This window comes from Dromiciops gliroides, chromosome 2, assembly GCF_019393635.1.
Source record: "Dromiciops gliroides isolate mDroGli1 chromosome 2, mDroGli1.pri, whole genome shotgun sequence".
Lineage (NCBI taxonomy): Eukaryota > Metazoa > Chordata > Mammalia > Microbiotheria > Microbiotheriidae > Dromiciops > Dromiciops gliroides.
This window is the reverse complement of record NC_057862.1, coordinates 50,025,916-50,043,758: the sequence shown is the minus strand read 5'-3', so window position 1 is coordinate 50,043,758 and position 17,843 is coordinate 50,025,916. Positions and strand designations below refer to the sequence as shown.

Sequence of the window (17,843 nt, the reverse complement as noted above, 5' to 3'; positions counted from 1 at the left end):
TTCCCTTTCTATTATTGCTTGTTGGGTTTTATTTTTATATAGAAATGTTATTGATTTTTGAAGGTACATTTTGTAGCCTGCAACTGCCTGTTATCTCAATGAGTATCTTTGATGATTCTCCAGGGTTTTCCAAGCCCACTATTATATCATCAGTAAATAGGGATAGCTTTATCTTCTCTCTACCCATCTTTGTGCTTTTCATTTCTTTCTCTTATTGCTCTTGCTTGCATTTCCAGAATTACAGAAAAATGATAGTGGGGGAGTGAACATCCTTGTTTTACTTTTGTATTTATTGGAATATTGTATATGATGCATGTTTTTGATTTGGGGTAGATGTGTGTATATATATGTATATGTATATATATATGATGACCTAACAAAAAATTATATATATATATATATGTGTGTGTGTGTGTGTGTGTGTGTGTGACCTGAGTTCAAATCCCACCTCAGACACTATCTTGTGACCCTGAGCAAGTCATTTAACCCCAATTTCCTCAAACCTCTAGGACCATCTCCAGTCACCCTGATATATATATCTTGCCACTGAACTCAGATGGCTCTGGAGGAGAGAGTGAGGTTGGTGACCTTGTACAGCGCCCCCTCACTTAAATCCAATTCACCCTGATGTGATTGTCGTCTTAGAGAACAAAGTACAAACAACAGCAGCTAGGTGGCCTGGAGTCCAGAAGACCTGAGTTCAAATGTGGCCTCAGACACTTATTTATATGCACACACATACACATATATATATATATATATATATATACACTCATACATAAAGTATACACACACACACACACATAAAGTATGTAGACACACATATAGGTACGTATACCTATATGGGTATATACACACACACACACACACACACACACATAAAGTATGTAGACACACATATAGGTACGTATACCTATATAGGTATATATACATACACACACACATATATATATGTGTGTGTGTATATATATATATATATATATATACTTTTTATTTTTAAAAGCTTCCTATGCCTATGCTTTTTAGGGTTCGCAAGAAAAATTATTTTTAAATTGGTATTCCTAAGACACAAAGTCTATCCATGTCAGTCACTACCTAAAAAGTCTTCAGAGGTTCCCTTTCTACCTTTGGGGGGATAAGAACACCAACTCCTCAGCCTGGCATTTGAATCCCTCTACAATAGGGGGCAGCCAGGTGATACAGTAAATGCAGTGCTGGGGCTGTAGTCAGGAGGATTTGAGTTCAAATCCGACCTCAGACATTTACTAGCTGTGTGACCCTGGGCAAGTCACCTAACCGTGTTTGCCTTAGTTTCCTCCTCTGTAAATGAGCCGGAGAAGGAAAGGACAAACCACTCCAGTATCTTTGCCAGAAAAAAAAACAACAACAAAAGGGTTCAGGAATTGCTGGATGAGGCTTAAAAGATTCCAGGACAACAAACAACAATCTGGCTCAAGGCCTTCTGCCTTCCATTTGCCTGACTTGTCTTTTGTTTTGTTTTTTGTTTGTTTTTTGTGTGAGGCAATTGGGATTAAGGGACTTGCCCAGGGTCACACAGCTAGTAAGTGTTAAGTGTCTGAGGTCAGATTTGAACTCAGGTCCTCCTGAATCCAGGGCTGGTGCTCTATCCACTGTGCCACCTAGCTGCCCCCATTTGCCTGACTTGTCAAGGAATGTTAATATACTATCTCCTACACTTGTGAACGTTGTTTTTGATTTGCAGACCGTACTACTAACTTTGCCCCAAGACATTTGCTGAGTGTCTGGGGCCTTTGTCCACAAATATTCTCCAGGCCTGGAGCCTCCTCTTCCTCTAAACCTGGGCAGAGATCTTGGAATCTTGACATGTCCAGCATTAGCTAGGCTGCATCTTCCTTCCCAAAGGCTTTCTTGCTCCCTGCCCAGAGGGAGCACTCTCTTGGGTCCCCCAGGAAAACAGAAGCAATGGGAGGGAAAGCCTCTTCTTTCTTTAGTCATTTGCAGGGGAGGGCTTTGAATAACCAGCAGCTAGTATACAGGAGGTGCTTACTAAATGCTTATTACTGAATGGAAGGACTCCTAAGAGTCTCTCAGTTAACCTCTCTGGGGGAAGCTACACCAGACCAGAACTGGTACAGAGGAATAGGTGTCAGATCTGGGTTCAAGTCCTGCTTTGCCTCTCTGGGCCCTTTTTTTCTTCTGTAAAAGGGAAAGGTGGAGAAGAGAATAAAAACCTACTATGTGCCAAGGACTTTTCATTATCTCATTTGATCCTCACAAAAACCCTGGGAGGTAGGTGCTGTTATTATACCCGTTTTATAGATGAGGAAACTGAGGCAGGTAAATAAGTCAGAAGACTTGCCCAGGGTCACATAGATAGTAAGTGTGTGTCTGAGGCCACATTTGAACTAGGGTCTCCTGGACTCCAGGTCACCTAGCTAAGTGCACCATGACATCAGGGTGACTAGGATTTAAGTGAGGGAGAACTGGGCAAGGTCACCAGCCTCACTCTCTCCCCCAGAGCCATCTGGGTCCATTGGCAAATTATACATCAGTACGGCTGGAGATGGCCCCTATGTTTAAGGCAATTGGGGTTAAGTGACTTGCCCAGGATCACCCAGCTAGCGTCTGAGGTGGAATTTGAACTCAGGTCCTGTAACTTCAGGACAGTGCTCTGTCTCCCGCGCCACCTAGCTACTAGCCGTGAAGACAGAGACCTGAGAGCTTACGGCCCCTAGGGGGCAGCGCCGCACCATCCAGGGACGTTAAGCCCAACCTCCTCTGGCCCCACCCACAAAGGAACTTCCGGCCCTTAGTCCCAGGCCCGGGGACTAGGCCTAAAGCCTCGGAGAGACGCCGACTGTCGGAGCCGCCGGACTGTTGGGGAACCACGCCCGCCGGCCGCAGCGCATGCGCAGGTGAGAGCTGTTCGGCCGGACCACGCGCAGCAATGGCGGCCGGGCGGGGGCGGAGCTCCGCGCGCGCGCGGCCGGGCGACCCCCCCCCTCCCCCCACGGGGGCTGGTCCGCGCTACGGAAGCGGCTGCGCGGGAGCCTAGTCCTGGGCGCCCTGGTCGCCAGGCCACTGCCCCGGAGCGCGCCCCGGCCCGGCCCGGCCCGGCCCCGCCACCACGTACGTCTGCACGCCGGGACCCCCGCCGGGATTCCCCCCTCGTGATCCCCTCCTCTCCCCCCCCCGAGACCCCTCCCCGTGATTTCCCCTCCGTGATTTTCCTCTCTGAGACCCCTCCCCATATTCCCTCCCAGACCCATCCCTGTGAATTCCCCTCGGTGACCCTTCTCTCTGAGACCCCTCCCCATAACTCCCCCCAGGTCCCTCCCGGTGATCCCTCCCAGTACCCCTCCCCATCCTCTTCCGCTCTGAGACCCCTCCCTATCCTCTTCCCCTTTAAATGCCCCCCATCTCCCCTCCTGTGGTTCCCCCATCAGGCGACCCCCGCCCCGTATCTCCCCTCTGTGACCTCCCGCCCCTACGATCACAGCCCCATTTTACCCCTCCCCGCGGCCGCTGTTGCCCCCGATTGCCTCCTCTCTCTCCTGGGGGTCCCGGGACTCGGCCCCGCGCCTCCTCATTGCCCATTCCTGTGGTCTCCGACCCATCGCGTCCAATGACCCCACTATCTCCCCCTCCTTCCTAACCCCCCACCCCTTTGTCCCCCATCCCTCCCTGTGCCCAACGGGTCTGTGACTGTGTGACCCCCCAGCCCCTTGTCATCCTCTCCTCACCCTCTCATCCCCTTCCCTGTGCCCCTCCTCCAGGGCCCGCACACAGCAGGCACTTAATAAGTGTGTTAGTCACCCACCGCCTTTTCTCCATCATAGCCTCTGCAGCCTCTTCCCTTGTGGTCCTCACCTGCCTTGGCCTTCCTCTCTCTCTGGCCCCCCAGCTTCTGCTCTCTGCCAGACTCCCCTCTCTGAGCCTCTGTTTTTCTCATTTTAAGAGTTTCGGGGTTGGACCGGATCTTCTGGAGCAGCCGGTCAAGCCTGGGGTGGTGGGTCCTCTAGACTTCGGGGTGGGGGGTCAGGAGGCCTGGGTTGGAATTCCAGTTCTGACCCCTCCTGGGGAGCTGGGTGACAGAGGATAAACCCTTTGCTGGTCTGTACAGTGGGGATCCTGACACTTGTGTGAAGTCACATCTCAATCATGGGCCTGAGCCCTTACTGTGGCCTGGAGGTGACCCTGGGTTCCTGAAGGCCAGGCCGCAGCTTCTGCAGCAGGAGAGGCTTGGCAGACTCTGCTAGCCACAGGTGGTCAGTGGTGGGGAGAAGACTGACCCAGGTAAAAGGAAAAGCATCTTCTAGTGGGATACTTGGGTCAGCTCCACTTGTAGACCAGGTGTCAGAGAGAGACCTGTGGCTTATGCCCCAAGGTCTGTAACAAATTCTTGGAAGAAATGAGGGACTCATCCCAAGCAAACCAACACAGACTCAGATATTCAGCGGCTCTAATGCAAAGGAGGAGGGTGAGGTTTCTCTGGAGACAGTCATCCCATCAACACCTTGTGTTCACTTGCTGGGGCTGACTCTTGGTGACTCCATTTGGGGTTTTCTCGACAGAGATACTAGAGAGGTTTACCATTTCCTTCTCTAGCTCATTTTACAGATGAGGAAACTGAGGCAAACAGGGTGGAGTGACTTGCCCAGGGTCACATAGCTAGTAAGTGTCTGAGGTTGGATTTTTGAACTCAGGTCTTCCTCACTCCAGGTCTAACCTTCTATCCACTGTGCCACCTAGCTGTCCGAATCACCTTAGGACAAAGATCAAAGTCAATAGTATGACCTTAGGCAAGTCACTTAACCCCAATTGCCTCACTAAAATAAAAAAGTCAATAGTAAATTTAGAGGAGACAAATAAGGAGAGATGGCTCACCACTGAGATAATTCTCTCAACTATTTCAATGTGTTGCTAATATTGACAGAAAAATTTGCCCTCCAAACTCTCCCCTCCTTCTTGGGGTCCAAGTTCATATTCTTTGCATTATCCTGGATTCTTCCCTTTCCCTCACCTGCTGTGGCTGGGCGTTTTCTGCCCCCTTCTCTCACACGACTACCACCTTGGTTCAGCACTTTGCTTCCTAATGGGGCTCCCTTCCTTAAGAGTCTGACCGAGGCAGCTAGGTGACACAGTAGATTAGAGCTCCGGCCTCAGACTCTTGACACTTACTGGCTGTGTGACCCTGGACAAGTCACTTAACCCCAATTGCCTCACCAAAAAAAAAAAAAAAAAGAGTCTGACCATTACAGGCCGTCCTCTCTCCTGCCAAAGTCTTTTCCCTTAAGAGCAGGTCTGACCACATTTTTCTGCTCACCCCCGGCCCTGCCTCGCTGACCCCAGTGGCTCTTCCCAGACTCACAGTGTTACTTCCATCCCCTACTCTGTGATCTTCTATATGAAGTCTTTCCCAGATCTCCCAACTGGTAGTATCCCTTCTCCCCAACTACTTTGTTATATTTAACTGCTACTCTCTATTGTACTAACTTTACGTTTGTTCTGTACATCTTTTTCTAGGTAGAGCTTAAGTGTAAGAGACATCTCGGTGGCACCCGGACAGGGCACTGAGCATTGCCTGGCACACAGAAGGCACTACATAAGTGTTAGCGGCTAGTATGTGTACTCCCCCACTGGAACAGAAGCTCAGTGTGAGGGAAGAGTGTCTCATTCGTGCTACTTGCATCCCCAGTTCTTAGCCCAGAGCCTAGCATGTGGTAGTTGCTCGATGAATAGTTGTGGATCAATTTGGATCTGATGCACAGTTGGAAGGCAAACCCAAAGAGAAGAACAGGCTGGTTTGCCCTTGGGAACTGTGCTGTGCTGTTAATGACCCCAAGCTTCTCCTCGAAACTAAGGCTTACTTTTTTAAAACCAATCGTCTTCCAATGATGATAGTTATTTTTTAATAATTTTTTTCTGCACCAAGTGTCTTGGGGTTTGGGGTTTTTTTTTCCCCAATAAATAAGCATTTTTTTCTTTTCTCCCATTAGGAAAAGAAAAAAGAAAAACAAGACCTTTGTGTCAAAGAATGCTAGCATTTATGGAGCACTTTTAACATTTGTGAGGTGCGAGGTTGGTGCTGTTCTCACCCTCTTTTTATAGATGAGGAAAGTGAAGCAGGCAAGTTAGATGACTTTCCCAGAGTCACAGAGAGTAAGTGTCAGAGGCCAGATTCAAACTCAGGCCTTCTTGCCTGCAGGCCCAGGACTGTTTACTGCATTACCTTGCTGCCTCTGAAAGATACATGTAATCAAGCAAAACAGATTCCCACACTGGTTGTGTCCACAAATGTCTGCCTGATTTTGATGCCGTATGGCTAGGAGCCACGTGTATACAGTTGTAGCTTTGGAGGCCAGTCTGTGGCCATCCAAGCAAGTCATAGGGCTCTCCAAGGGGTATCAGAGGGATGAGCTATGCGTGGGATGGAGGCCGTTGGAGTAATGGCTCGTCAAGTTAGGATGGCCTAGGTTGGAAGCCTGCCCCGATGCTTGAGCAGTGTGACCACAGAAAGTTAGTTAACTTTGCTAAGCCTTAGTGCTCTCATCTGTAAAATGGGGGAATGATAATAGGTCTTCTCAGGCAGCTCAAATCAGATAGTGTACTCATTACCTTTGCAAACCTACTTGTAACTGGATCAGTGTTAGCTGTTGTGGGTAGGAGCAGCATGTGATGCATTTCCAGTGACAACCTACTGAGAAACAGCAGAAAAGGTCAGGAGGTGGGCCTGGAGGCAGAGGTGGGTGAGCTAGCAGCTGTGGCCCGCGTGCTCAGTGGTGGTTGGAGATGGGGAGGAGCTGGCTGGCATCTCTGAGGTCGAGCCCCATGAACTCGCAGAGATGTATAAGCGCTTGGGCTCTGGTGTTTCCTTACCCTCTTCATTTTATCATGCTGTTGTCTCCTTCCCTCCATCCCTTGCCTTGGGATTCAAGGCCCACCGCCGTGTAGCTCTGCCACATGCTTCCTCCCACCATGAGCCTTCCTGCTCCTCACCCCCCAGATAAGCTCTCTGGGTTCTCCCCGTCCCACCTGTGGGGTGACCTCCCTCATCTCTCCTTTGCCAAGCTGCCTCTCCCCAGGCTAGTCTCGGGCCTGCCCACTCAAGGAATTCTCTCCTGGGCCTGCCCTTGTTGATACTCATCCTTTGTTTCTTGCAGGAAACATGGAGGAGCTGAGTCAAGCCCTGGCAGGCAGTTTTTCAGTCTCCCAAGACCTGAACAGCCCCTCGGCACCTCACCCTCGCCTGTCCCAGTACAAGTCCAAGTACAGCTCCTTGGAACAGAGCGAAAGGCGCCGGAAACTCCTAGAGCTTCAGAAGTCGTAAGTGAACCTCTCTCACTCATCTCTTGGGCACTTTGAGCTCCGGGGGCTCACTGCTCCTTTTGCCATTAGCCTGGCTCCCTAGGCCACAGACCCTTTTTGTTTCCTCTCTGGCATGGTGGGAGGCTTTTCAGGCCAGGGCTTAGGAAAAGATGAGCGATGTGCTGTCCCAGCCCTTCCATAAACTAGCGCCATCTGTTTGAAAAGTCCCAGCTTAATTATTTGTTTGGTTCTGCTTTATCTTGGAGGAAGCTACAGAGCTTGATTAGATCATTGAAACTTCATTACTTGCTCCCTCTGGGTTCCCGCCCCCTCAGTGTGGCTGACATGTGGATTCTATTGCCCTGGGAAGCTTGGCATTGGTGCATAGTTCCTATTCTTCTTCCATTTGAATGTTTCTGCTAAGCACAGGGGAATTAAAGAAAAATAATCCCACAATGAGCCCGAAGAAATGTCTTCCATACGCTTTATCCAAAATGCCACAGTGAGCAAGCAAGCTGATGGCCTGTGCAGGGGCGCTCCCCTGGTAGGCCCGTTTCCTCACAGCTATGTGGATTGAGCTTTCAGACCCTACTTGCAGATGATTCTTATTCTTGGAATAAGAGATTGTTTTGTGTGGGAAAGAGGGAGCATGTGGTGTCTCATCAGCTACTTGTTGGCCAGCTTGGGATGTTTCATTTGTTTGAGATGATCCTAAGACAGGCTTTTGGGGGGACCCCTACAGGATTTCAGATCAAAGTCCCTTAAGGCATTTGAAGATCCAGCTGGGTAACTGACAGGGAAAGTCTGGAAGTGATGCAAATGCCAGCAAAACACTCAGGGGTTGGCAGAGAGGGTTGATATGTTGACAAAATGTAGAGGGACGCTAGTGTCTCAGTGGATAGAAGGGTAAGCACCAGAATCAGAAAGGCCTCAAACATGCCAAACAGGCGATCCAGGACAAGGTGTTTACCCAGTCAGTGTCCCTGCACTTCTTGAAGGTGGCCCCTTTATATGTGGCTGGTCTATGTTGGAGGAGGGACTTTCCACACTGGGAGTTCCCTGATGTGTCTTTGAAATACTTGCTATTGGTATTTACACCAGTTTGGGGTAAGCACCTCATTAATTTGTTAATATTATACCAGCAAAGGATTGACCACGTGTCTCCCTAACTTCTCATAGTCTCAGACTGCACGGTAGAGAAAGCAGAGAGCTTCAGCTTGCCAGCTAGCATGAGCAAGAGACCCCTGCTGTCCTAAAAGGGACTTTAAAGGTGTCTTCCAAGGGTTTTTATTCTCTTTTGGTAGAGGCGCAGGTCCTTAGGCATTGATCAAAGCTAATTGGTTAGCATCATTCAATCCCATTAGTTGACATGACTCTAAGGTAGTCCACATCAAAATGAACTCTAGAGATCATCTGGGAAAAGAGTGAAAAAGACCCTCATTCAAGTTGCTTCAGGCAAATCCCATTATCCAGGTGTGGTTTGATCCCATCAGTCCTTCACTGATCTAGACAAAAAGCATCTGTCTCCATTCTTTTTGTTCACTTGGGTGTGTCCCAGATAAGATTTGATGAAGTTTCTCAAGAATGGGACTTCCTGGAGTGGGGGAGGGGGGAAGGGAAAAGAGTGAGAAAGTCCCTCAAGAAATCCATTATTAATAATTATTTTCTCACACTGAACTGCTACAATCACAAGTCAAGAGTTAAAAAACCACATAAATCCATATTAGCATGGACACAGGTATTTAAATTCATTATGTGTACTTGCAAGAGTGAATCCTAACAGTGCTTGGAGGTTCTCCCCTAGAATGTCTTTTTTTTTTGGTGGGGCAGTGAGGATTAAGTGACTTGCTCAGGGCCACATGGCTAGTAAGTGTCAAGTGTCTGAGGCCAGATTTGAACTCAGGTCCTCCTGAAATCCAGGGCCGGTGCTCTATCCACTGTGCCACCTAGCTGCCCCCCTTTCAGATTTTAAAAGAAAAATCTGAGGCAAGTCACTTAACCCCAATTGCCTCACTAAAAAAAAAAAAATCTGAAAGGGAATTTGGAGGCATGTGATTTATCTTTAATTGCTTATAGTTTATTTCTTTTTTAAAATCACTTTTAGGGGCCCAGTGGATAAAGCACCAGCCCTGGATTCAGGAGTACCTGAGTTCAAATCCAGCCTCAGACACTTGACACTTACTAGCTGTGTGACCCTGGGCAAGTCACTTAACCCCCATTGTCCCACAAAAAAAAAAAACAAAAACAAAAAAACCCAAAACAACCCCCGCCAAAAAAAACCAAACAAACAAAAATAAAATCACTTATAGTTTATTTCTGTAAAGTTTTTTAAGGCCATTTTTAAAAATCCATCTTTAAAAAGGATGATCTGAAAGTTGTCTTTTCGAAAGCCTTAAAGTGACTGGGAAAGGGCCTGCCTTCTCTCCAGGAAGCCTGTGGGAAACCCCGGTCTCACATGTCCTTGGCTTGTCTGACATGTTCCTTCTCCCCAAGGTTTTTGTTCCTCCTGGTCCGAGTCAATCTGAAATGGAGCTTGTGCAGATTCACAGCCCTGGCTCCAGATGGAAGAGCCCAGCCCTTCCACTCTACAGACAAGCTGAGCAAAGGGCATTCCTGAATCCTGCTTGGAAAAATTCATTTTCACTCATCTGCGCTTACTTTAAAAACTCATCCCTTTGTTGAGTTACTGAGAAAGGGATCGCTAGCGCTGCTTTCTGCCTGAAACCCTTTCCTGCTTCCAGACCAGCCCCTATGCTATGCTAGCATTTGGAGCCTCTTTCTTCCCAGCATGAGGTTACATTCTTTTAAGAAAGCACCTTGTACCTCTTTTTTTCATTTTAAGCAAGCGACTGGACTACGTGAATCATGCCAGGAGATTGGCTGAGGATGACTGGACAGGGATGGATAATGAGGAAGATAAAGAAGAGGAAGGGATGGACATTGACACTGGCAAGAAGCTGCCGAGGCGCTATGCTAACCAGGTGAGCCGCCTGCTGCGGTCTCTCAGGCCCTGCTGAGGTTGGTGACACAGTTCCAAGAAATAAATACAGGTGATGGTGTCCCTTAGGCATTGGCACAGGGGTTGACTCTCAAGAAGGGCAGGGGGTAGTGGAGAGCAGGCTGCTACATAGAACTGTGTCGACTGGGGAGCCAGCCAAAGGAGCTGAGCCATTTTTACTTCTCTTTGTGGGATAGGGTAGGATTTCAGAGATAGAAAGGCCCCAGAAGCCATCACAGTCGGCCTTCTCAGTTTGCGAGATTGGAAACAGCCAAGGACTTGCCTAAGGTCTTATCGCTTTTTCATGGTGAAGCCAGGACCAGGATCTTGATTCTCCAGCCCATTCCTTCCTGCCGGGTCATCCCGCCTTATGTCCTTTTGAACGTGTCCTAGACAGGCCTTCCTGAGCAAGCAGACTCATTTCCACCTCTCATGTTTTACATCTTTCCCTTCTTCCTTAACCGTCTCAATCCCATGCTGTTTAACCTTTCTTTGATGTCATCATTGTAGGCATCCCCCCTAGTCTGGACTGAAGTACAGTGATGGCTGGGGCTGGGGGGGAGGGCGAGATTTGGCCCAGCGGTAAATGGACCTGGCTAAGCTGCCACACACATCTATAGAACTTTTGTCTGCTGTCTTTTCCCTCTTCCTAGCAGTCACATCTGGTGATCTAGTATGTCTGCTGCCTTGTTTTACATAGAGTTTCTCAGGTGACAATATAGAGGGGCCTTGGCTTTTCTTAGAAAGAATGTGTTTGTCTGTGTGACAGTTGCTTTTGCCCCTCCTAGACCATTTGGGCCCAGGTGCTGTACTTGTGCTGTTTGGGTAAGTGGAGTATTATTGTGCTGTACTCATATTTGGGAATGAAATCCAGATTCCTTTCTGCAGGGTGATAAGCACTTGGAGGTGTTGCAGGAGACTTTAGCCTTCAGGGCACAGGAATGCAGATTGCTCTGTGTTCATATGTTTCTGCTAGCTGGGCTAGGAGTTACTTTGTCAGTGTTTCATGGGGTGGTTTTCAGGTCAGTGGCCCCCACGGAAGGTTTTGATGATACTTGGAGACCTCAGATAGAATGACAAAGGAATGATGCTCACAGATTAAGAATCACTTGTGAGGGGCAGCTGGGTGGTACAGTGGATAGAGCACTGGCCCTGGATTCAGGAGGACCTGAGTTCAAATCTGGCCTCAGACACTTGACACTTACTAGCTGTGTGACCCAGGACAAGTCACTTAACCCCAATTGCCTCACAAAAAAACAAAAAAAAAACACTTGTGAGCATTTATAGAGAGCTGCTGCACATTTTAAAAATCCATTGTAGTTATTGGTTATTCTTCTCTGCATCTCTGAAAAGATCCATTTGCAAGGCAAGTGTGAATTGGTGTCTAAATCCCAGGGATGGAATCAGACACCAGCTTGAATCTTGTCCTGGCTATGTCTACATTAGAGCATAGTAACCTGAGTGAATCCTTACATTCCCTCTACTCCTGATTCCTCACCTTGAAGAGGAAGATTGCTGACCTCTCGGAAAAGCTGTCCAGAAGGTGATCATGAAGAGAGCCTGTTGATGCCGAATGCAGCCGCCTTTAGAAAGTCATAGCTCCAGAGGCCCCTGAAAGCTACTCTCCCAAAGCGGGCCCTGAGTGCGGGATTCAGAAAAGAAAAGTTGGAAGAAATTGATTCCCCTTCCAGGAAAGGGATCCCTGGTCTTGAGAAAAGGGCTGAGGAGCAGGAAGCGGGATGGACAGCCCGACTGGTAGGCCAACCAAAGGGGAAGTGGAGGAGCCTTAGTGGGCTGAGTGCTTGGCTTGGGGCGCACGGGAAGGAAGTGCAGAGCTTGGATTGTAGCCGAGGTTCATGGTTAGGAAGATTCAGGCACCACAATTCAGGATCGTTATTTCCTGAAGGCTTCAGCCCTGTCCAAGAAAGTCCCCACGCAGCTGACTCGGGTGATCCTGACCTGCTTGCTTGCCATTGATTGGATATGAGTTTTCCAACTACTTGGCATTGAATTAGCCCAACCTAGAAAAATTACAGTGAGGATTGGCAACCTCCCCCCCTGCCTTTCCCATTTATCAGACATTTGGAGGTAACTGATGGTGCAGTGAGTGGAGCCAGTAAGAGCTGCCTTTACCTCTGGCCTCAGATACTTGCCAGCTGTGTGACCCTGGGCAGGTCACTTAGTTCCTCATTGCTCTAATTTCCTCAGCTATAAAATGTGATAATGGCAGCACCTACCTCCCAGGGTTATGGGAAGGATCTAAGGAGTTGGTATTGTACATTTCTTCTTTCTTTCTTTCTTTCTTTTTTTTTCTTCTTTTTTTTTTTAGTGAGGCAATTGGGGTTAAGTGACTTGCCCAGGGTCACACAGCTAGCTAAGTATTAAGTGTCTGAGGCTGGATTCGAACTCAGGTCCTCCTGACTCCAGCGCCGGTGCTCCATCCACTGCACCATCTAGCTGCCCCGGTATTGTACATTTCTTAGCAGTGTCTGGCACATGGCAAGTGCCATATAAATACTTCTTCCTTTCCCTTTCTCTTCCTTTGCTTTGTCCCCATCCCTTCCATGGGAAAAAATCAAAAGAAAACCAGGGGGGCAGCTAGGTGGCACAGTGGATAGAGCACCGACCCTGGAGTCAGGAGGACCTGAGTTCAAATCCATCCTCAGACACTTAACACTTATTTGCTTTGTGATCCTGGGCAAGTCACTTAACCCTCATGGCCCCGCAAAACAAAACAAATTAAAAAAAGAAAACCAGAACACTTGTAACAAATGCTCAGTCAGATAATTCCCATGTTGGTTAAGCCCCCATAACTGGTCTCACTCTCAATCCTTAGCCCCTTGGTGGCTCCCTCCAGAGCCCTCGGGTCATGGCCAGTCATTGAGTATCATTTTGAATTCTTTCAGAATTGTTCATTTTTACAAGGTTGTGATAATATAAAGCCTTCTCCTGACTCTTCTCACTTCATTCTCAGTCATGCCAGCTTTCTCTCAAGCCTCCTGTTTTCATTTCTTATGGGACAAAGCATTCCATCCCATCATTCCTTGGGCCATTCTCCAGGTGATGGGTTGGCAGCTAGTTGCCTGCGGAGCCCAGCTGAGCCCCTTCACAGTAATACAGGGATGGCTGTACCAGTTGGGACATGCTTCTGTGAGCCTCAGAGCTTTGCACATGCATTTAAAGTTTGGGAGCACGTGGTCCTGTGGAGAGAGCCTTTCTTTACAGTTTGGGGCTCCAGATCACTCTAAATAATCTTAAACACCAATTTAACTCATAGTTCATTATTAATACCTGAATTATATGTAACGTTGTTACATCTCAGTGCTTCCGGTCTTGACCGTAGAATCATTCTGTAAAAGCAGTGTCCAGAATGATAGAGGTGACAGTCTTGTATTCTCCCCTATCAGATCACAGCGGGAATGTTGAGTTCTCTCTGGATGTCATAGGAAGGGAAATTCACAAGCCTGAACACATCTATAGAAGGGTGGGGAGGGGCCTTTGTAAGAACTTGTTGCAGAAACCAGGAGTGTTTAGCTTAGAAAGGAGGGGATTTAGAAGGAACATGATTGCTGTTTTAAAATATTTGATGGGTTATCAGATAAAAGAAAGATTGTTTTATTTGTCCTATAGAATAAAAGCTAAGACCCATGGGTTTAGAAAGGCCTGTGACAAAAATCCTTTTTATTATTGTTTTTTTAAAGGGGGCAGTGAGGGTTAAGTGACTTGCCCAGGGTCACACAGCTAGTAAGTGCCAAGTGTCTGAGGCCAGATTTGAACTCAGGTCCTCCTGAATGCACAGCCAGTGCTTTATCCACTGTGCCACCTAGCTGCTCCAAAAATCCTTTTTAAAAAAGAAATTTTTATTGATATCTTTTGGTTTTTTTATATCCCTACAATTTCTCCCAACATCCCTTACACTTCAGCCTTTCAAAGAGCCATCACATATGAAATGGAATATTGAAAAACAAATAGAAGGGGGCGGCTAGGTGGAGCAGTGGATAAAGCACTGGCCCTGGATTCAGGAGTACCTGAGTTCAAATCCGGCCTCAGACACTTGACACTTACTAGCTGTGTGACCCTGGGCAAGTCACTTAACCCCCATTGCCCCGCAAAAAAAAGAAAAACAACTAGAAAAGAAATGATAGAAAAAGTCTGAAAAGTACTACCTTCCACCTTTGCAAAAGAGTGAGGTAGGAATGTCTTCTTACTTCTCTTTTTTGGAGACATGATTAATCTTTATAATTTTGCAACAATTACTTAAAATTTTTTTTAACTTATTTTCAGTTCCAAATTCTCTCTCTTCCTCCACTTCTCTCCACCAATTGAGAAAGCAAAAAATATGATATTCTTTATACATATGAAGTCATGCAAAACATATTTCCACAGTAGCTATATTGCAGGGAAAAAAAGCAAGAAAAATAAAGTGAAAAACAATATGTTTCAATTTGCACTAAGAGTTCATCAATTCTCTCTCTGGAGGTGGACAGCATTTTTTATCATGAGTCCTTTGGAATTGTCATGGATTATTGTCTTGATCAGAGTAGCTAAGTCTTTCATTGTCAATCACTGTTACAAATATTGCTATTATGCTGTAAACCCAACATTTACTTTGGATTTTTTTTGTAATACATTTACCTTTTGGTAAATTGGTATATTGTACAGTGCTCATATATGCTAAAAATTCTACAAAGTATAGATATAGAGGGACCTTTCTTTAAAATCACAAAAAGTATCAACCTAAGACCAAAAGCAGGTATCAGATTCAGAGGGAATGCACTAGAAACTTTCATAATAAATACAGGAATAAGCAATGCAACTACTAGGTCTGTATCCCAAAGAAATCATAAAAAAACGGAAAAGGACCCACATGTACAAGAATATTTGTAGGTGCTCTTTTTGTGGTGGCAAAGAATTGGAAATTGAGGGGATGCTCATCAGTTGGGGAATGGCTGAACAAGTTGTGGTACATGCGTATAATGGAATACTATTGGGCTGTAAGAAATGATGAGCAGGCAGATTTCAGAAAAACCTGGAAAGACTTAGTAGACTAATGCTGAATGAAGTGAGCAGAACCAAGAGAACATTATGCACAGTAATGATGATCAATTATGGTAGACTTAGCTCTTCTCAGCAATACAATGATCTGAGACAATTCTAAAAGACTTATGAAATCTTACAAAAATGAATGTTGAAAACTATCTTTATGTGTAATTGGAAAAAATAAAATACTATTAAGAAAAGAAATAAATACAGAGATAAATCAAGGATGGTCATTCTCCTTAACTTTTATTTGATATAGTTATAGAATGCTGTCAGTAGCAGTAAGACAAGAGAAAGAAATTAAAGTTGTAAAGGTAGGTTAAAAAAAGAAGATAAACTATCACTATTTGCTGATGACATGATGGTTTACTTAGGAAACCCTAAGGAATCAGCAAAGATACTAATTTAGAGAATTAATAGCTTTAGCAAAATTGTAAGCTATAGAATGGAAGGCATAGTAGAAAGGGCTATGACATTCAAAATAAATACAAAATGGGCTGTAGATCCACCTACAAAGCACTCCTTACAGAGACAAAAACTAGTTTGAAGAATATTCAGGGCCCACAGCTGGGCCAGGCCAATATAATAAAAATCACAACTCTTCCAAAGTTAACATACAGCTTTAATGCTATACCAATCAAACTAGGATTTAAGAGGGACATGATTGCTGTTTTAAAATATTTTATGGGCTATCCTATGGAAGAAAGATTGTTTTTACAGAGCTTGACTAAGTAATAACAAAATTCATTTGGAAAAATGAAAGATCTAGAACACTAAGTGAGATTTTTTTTTTTTTTAAGAAAGGTGAAGGTTGACTAGTACTTCCATACCTCAAATTCTTTTGTAAGAGTGGCATCAAAGCCTTCTGGTTTTGGTTAAGAAATGGAGAAGCAGCTCAATGGAACAAACTAGAGAAGTGAGAATCAGATAGTGGAATGCTCAATAAGCCAGAAAACAAATTTCTTAGGAAAGAATCCTCATTTGATGAAAAGCGCTGGGAAAATTGGGAATCAAGCACAATAACAAATCAAAACAGTCTTGAGTTTTACTTCATATTCTGCACATTGTCAAAGATGATCAAAGATCTAAATAGCCACTGTTGGAGGACTTGTGGGAATTTGGGCGCACTAGTACATTGTTGGTAGAGCTGTGAATCAGTGGAAGCATTCTGAAAAGCAATTTGGAATTATGCAAATAAAGTGACTAAAATGTACCTGCCCTTTTACCCACTACTAAGCTGACAACCTAAGAAGGTTATTTATAAGAAACTCCCCATATATACCAAAATATGATAAAATTGTTAAAAGAAATACAGATGATAGAGGATATAAAGAACTATGAAAAAGTTGATGAAATTACCTGCCAGATTTCAAAACTGCTTTTAAAAAAATCACCAGAAACATATATGGTTGGAATAGAATAGAGAATTCAGAAATAGTTTATAAAAAAGATTAATGCTTTATAACTAAAGATTTTAAAGTTAAAGGAATAAATAAAAATAAAATTGTTCACAACATTGGATGCCAGTAGGGTAAAAAGTAAATTCAGATCCACATCTCAAACTTTATGTTACAATAAACTTCAACTGGATCTCTTGTCTAAATACGTGCACACATTTACATATAGTCTAAGTTGGAAGAGTAAAGTAATATATTGATCTCATTTGTAGGGAAGAGGGAAATTTTAAAAAACAAATGGAAGAAATTTTAGAGACACAATTGATAGATTTGATTACACAGAAAATAAGCAATGTTTCAAAAAAACTTTTTAAAGAAATAGGCTGGGGAAAAACTTTTGTGGTAACTGTATCGAATATCTTCAATTTATAAGGTACTTTTGCAGATCTCTGAAAATAATACCTGTTTCCCAGTAGAGAAATGATCAACAGTAATGAACTATTCCTTGTAACCAAAATTTTTAAAAAGAAGGGAAAAAAGCAGTTACTTAAAATTAATCACCACATCAACCAAGTCTAGACAGTCTATGCAAGTGAACAGATACTTTTTAAAGGGGAAAGTGCTTTTAAGAACAACTTGAAAACATTGTCAGATTGTATAGTAATCAGCCAGTCAGTTAACATTTAGTAAGCACTTGCCATGTGTCAGGCACCATGCTTAGTGTTGAGGATACAAAAAGAGACAAGGGACTCCTTGCTCTCAAGGAGCTCATAGTCTAATGGGGGAAGTACAAATTAAAACAACTTTATATCCATCAAATTGGCAAACATGAGAAAGGTATTGTTAGTGTTGGTGAGGATGTGAATTGTTATGAAAGAGTTAAGCAAACAATTATAAAATTTACTTAAAGAAAAGGGCTAGAATCTCAAGCAAGATGATGAGGGGACAAGGAAGGAAATAAGTGTTTATTAAGCACCTGCCCCATGCCAGGCTCTGTGCTAAGTGCTTTACTAATATCACCTCATTTGATCCTCACAAGACCTCTGGGAGTTTGAGGAAGCTGAGGCAAAACAGGTTCAGTGACTTGATCAGTGTCACAAAGCTAATAAGGGTCTGTG

General features: G+C 45.0%; 1 protein-coding gene across 2 annotated transcripts in view; it reads left to right on the top strand.

The window, feature by feature from the left end:
- The first annotated feature begins 2,802 nt into the window (after positions 1-2,802).
- Positions 2,803-17,843, top strand: part of SNUPN (snurportin 1) — a 29,343-nt gene continuing 14,302 nt past the window's right edge. The window contains exons 1-3 of one of the 2 annotated variants that reach the window (XM_043989210.1): positions 2,803-2,897; positions 7,146-7,308; positions 10,133-10,271. In XM_043989210.1, coding sequence (XP_043845145.1) covers positions 7,151-7,308; positions 10,133-10,271 — 297 coding nt within the window. In that variant the 5' untranslated portion in view covers positions 2,803-2,897; positions 7,146-7,150. Of the gene's footprint in view, positions 2,898-2,923; positions 3,112-7,145; positions 7,309-10,132; positions 10,272-17,843 lie in introns of those variants that run through there. The other variant, XM_043989209.1, reaches the window with a different exon arrangement.